We start from the raw sequence: 4,322 nt of genomic DNA, 5'->3' as shown, positions 1-4,322 counted from the left end.
CTTTGTCTTTGTATTTCTTCTCTCTCTCTCTCTCTCTCTCTCTCTCTCTCTCTCTCTTCCTTATAGCTCTCCTTACATCTCTACAACGTTTCACATACACCCTCACCAGCGGATAAAACTGCAGATTTTACATCCGTACGCTCGAACGAACACGGCCACCCTCGTCTCTCGTAAGCCCTCCTTACTACATCGAACTGCACGATGTACGAAAAGCGTCTTCGAGATTCGGCAAGTAGCGAAAAGTTTTCTCAGGAGTTACGCCACTCACGAAACTCACGTCGAAATTTTGCTGCAGTCTTCCAACTTTTCGATTTCCTCCGATGAGATGTTTATTTTTTGTACTTCGGTATTGACTCGATTAGCTTTTCCATAATAAATATCAGATTCAGAATATACGTCTACATACGTATGATAAAAATATTCAAAAGATATTCGCCTACATCTTTTATAGCTTATATTAAAAGTTAGCTCTCCTTCGAGCTGATAATATTGCAGCGTACACGTCATCGGTTTCGCCATAAATTTTCAATCTATGAAAATTTCAACGCAAATACTTGCTCGCGAGTTACAAAAGTGATATTACTTTCTGAACGACACTTTAACGTTTCTGTTCCTGACGAGGCGAGGGCTCGCTTTCACAAGCACAGACGGATTCGTCGGAAGTCGATCTGGCCGCGAAACGTTTCCGTAAGGGTCGCGTAAAAATAAATGGGCACGAACGAGCGAACAGGAGATATTTGAAATCGATGGCTGTACGCGTTTTTCTGTCGTTCGTCTTTTTAGCGAATACGTTCGCCGGCAGATTTACATGCACAAAATGGCCAATAAATCTCTAAAAATATCCTCTTCTATTTCTCGCTGGTATTTTTCAGTCGTCATTCCGCCTTTTCCTTTTTTTCTTTTTCTTTTCTTCTATGTTTCTGGAAACACACATATAGTCCTTATTCTAATAAAACTGTCTGGATTAAAATTAAAAATTCTTTTTAATTGCTCATAATATAATATATATTTTAGTTTACCATCTATTTTATTTTTTATATCTTATTTTATTTCATTTTATTTTAATTAATTTAAACGATATTTTTATTTTTTGTAAAAATATTAAAACTATTATATTTATATCTAAATAATCAATCCTGCATTATAGAAGAAAAGATAAGTCAAAATAAGTACGATTGAAAAATTAAATCAATATCATAAAACAAAAAATATAATATAAATTTAAAAGTCAATCAATTAATCAAAAATACAAGAACAGTTCTTTAAGGTAAAATGGAATTGATATACGTTTTCTCACAGAAGATCAGTTACGGTACGTAAGAGAGAAGACGGTACGAAACAGAGAAAGACAGAGCAAGAGAGGATCATTTAGAGCTTTTCGAGAGCTCATCCGGGTTGAGATGTAAATCCTCCTAGCTAAAGATAGAGAGTGAATACTCGAGGAACTTCTTGTCGAAGATAATTCCTCGTTGACGGTTATGTAAAGGGCGCAGAATGGAGTACTCTGAAATATGATAATGCACCATTCTTCCCACTTGTGCCCTTCTATCTTTTGATGAGAGAAATGTATACGTCGGACTTTATAAAGTGACCGTCTATCTTATAAACGATGTAATTTGAATTGCGTTTATCTCGACATATTGCTACCTGAGTAGCCTCCCGGGGGAAAAGCTTGCTAAAAGAGCCTATTACGCGGTGATTCCCAGGCGAAATTAAAGCAGTTAAATTAGCGATTAGATTTTGTGAGCCTGTAACAATGAAACCTTATACACATTTCTGAAATATCGAATGTGCTATATTCAACAATTATATAACAGATTTGAATCATACGTGGCATTTTTTAAAATAGGATAATTCTTACAATTGTGTAACTGGACTCTATATAAAATCATATAATTATTATCGGATGGTTGAGTATAACGTAAAAGGAGATAATATTGTGAATCTGAAAAAGCTTAATTTTCCACTTGAAAATACACTACGAAGATCATTGACTAAAATAATTCTCTCGGCGACGCGAAGACCAAAATCGAGAGCGAATTCCCTGGATTTGTAGACTTTGCGCAATGTTAAAATTTGTTTCAGCAAAATCGTCTCATTGTGGCGGTGGAATCCGGAGCTCCCGCAATTATTCCAGCTCCCGCTTTTACGGGGCAACGCGTCTCGCGCCATTGTAACGATAATTAACCCGGTGTAACAATCGTGCTGCTATAGAGATCCTTTCGTCCTTTCAGGAAAACTCTGCCCTGCTGCAGTTACTCCGCGGCCGACACCGGTGGCCTGGCCAGAAGTTCCGTTTTAGTTAGAGTCGACCCACGACCCGGAAGTGCGAATTCCGGAAGTTACGCTACTATCGCCGACCTCGAGCCGTTGTATGCGAGGCCATGCGGTTCCAGAGCTAGTTACTACGCGGCGAGCCACGTGACGCATCTCAGCCAGGTATGCGATGATACGACTTGACAGATAAACAATATTGTCGGTTCAAAGCTATAAAAACGTATACGAAATTTCAAAACTGTTATTTTATATTCATATAAAATTATCGTCATTATCTTTTAACATTATTTCGTCATCATATATTATATTGTATAAATAAGATCTAGATTTTTTAGTTTCAAAGCATTAAAATTTTTTTAATTAATCTGAATCCAATTTCTTTTAAATCAATATGATCAGAATCGATATACTTTGAATACATTAAAATTCAAATGAGTTTTAGTTTGCCAGAGATTAATTGAAGATTAACTAAAGATCCAATTCTTGAGATAATAAATAATAAATCTCACAAGGGGTGTAACTTGGATAATTATTCAAAAATTTATGGTTTATCATATTATCGTATATTATTTTTCTCGCTCTTTTTTCGACAAAATATAAAAATTTTACAATATTATTTGTTGTTCCTTTTCGTGCATACTCATGCTTCAGGATTTTTTTAATCGCAAGGAAACAGCCCGTGAAACAGACTCGACGACGAACGCGTAACTCGTATTGCGCATCAGGAAATCCGATTTTCTCCCGGTCGTTCCTTCCACTTCACTATCGCGAACTCCGCGTCTGCCATCGACTACCGGAAGCGGAAGCAGCGCGAGACGACTCCTCCTCCTGTCTCATCCCGCATCCCGTCCTGTACCGTCTCGTCTCGTCCCGTATACACAACGAGTGCCGCGCCTCGCAACTTTATCGAGTTTGCGGCCGAGCGAGCCGCTTTCCACGGACAACTTTAGCGCCCAACCCTTTCCAACCCTTCGGCTCTTTATTCAGCGATTCTAAACCCACCGACTTACAACTCTCATCCCTCCTTTCTGAGACATAAGGGAAAAGGTCTACGCGTGTAGCGCCTTTTTCGCTTCTCCTTCCATCTTCTGAAGCATGCTGGTCGATTTCTTTCGTTTCAGGCAAACGAAATCTCTTTCTCTCCTTGCTTGCTTCTATCGTTGCTTTGACATAACTACTGATCGCGTCTTTGATCTCTTTCATATCTTTGAGTTCGTATTTGGAAAAACGAAATGTTTGGCGCATCAAGCGCTTCGTTGGTTCCGTTTCTTCAAGAAATGCCATATAATTCTTTTCAATAAAGTTAGAGTTTTCAAAGATAGTTAAAGGCTCATTATTTCGCGTTTAATTTCAATATTAAATTAATTTCTTCTTTTCTGTTATAATATTACGATATACATATCTAAATGATACATGCTTCAATTGATTAGCAGAATATATATTAAATAGAAAATCAAAACAGGAATAAAAAATGCACTTTATAAAAATTATATTTATATATTTTATATTTTTCATATACTTAAGATACTATGATAAAAATTTCATTCATCATATCTTTCCAGAATTTATTATTTTTGTAAGACATGATTTTTATAGTCTATATAAAATAATGTTTTCTGTTCAGTCAAAAATGTATCTAGACAAATGGCTCATTGAAAAAACGAGCTGATAATTTATAGGACTATCTTTATGGGTAGATAAAGCAATTCACAGATAATCTTCGCGCATAACGCGGCGTTTATTATATACTGCGGCATTTACGAGCAAAACGCAAGTGGTAAAGGTCGATTTCAATAGCTACACGCAATCGCCACGTGTCATAGTCCGCCGCTTCGTTTTAACTACCGTTTTGAAGCACGTGCTATTACTCGCCGCTATTACACGCCATCCTCTAAAGAATATCTTCCTGTAAAGTGCGCAGTCAAAGACTGGAGCGAGGGTCGCGCGAAAATGTCGAATAAATATGAGATCGCGTTGCCTATTCTCTTTCGGAACAAGCGTTTTGCATTAATTTCCCCGGGAAAAGAAATGCATCTGCAGAGGTT

General features: G+C 37.2%; 1 protein-coding gene across 1 annotated transcript in view; it reads left to right on the top strand.

The window, feature by feature from the left end:
- LOC105624833 (tyrosine-protein kinase Drl) overlaps positions 1–4,322 on the top strand; it is a 76,582-nt gene that overhangs the window by 64,192 nt on the left and 8,068 nt on the right. The window contains exon 5 of the mRNA XM_012206185.1: positions 2,235–2,439. Within this exon, the coding sequence (XP_012061575.1) occupies positions 2,235–2,439 (205 nt within the window). The remainder of the gene's footprint in view (positions 1–2,234; positions 2,440–4,322) is intronic.

The sequence above is a fragment of the Atta cephalotes genome, assembly GCF_000143395.1.
Source record: "Atta cephalotes unplaced genomic scaffold scaffold00090, whole genome shotgun sequence".
NCBI classification, from domain to species: Eukaryota; Metazoa; Arthropoda; class Insecta; order Hymenoptera; family Formicidae; genus Atta; species Atta cephalotes.
This window is presented reverse-complemented; position numbering and strand designations above follow the sequence as displayed.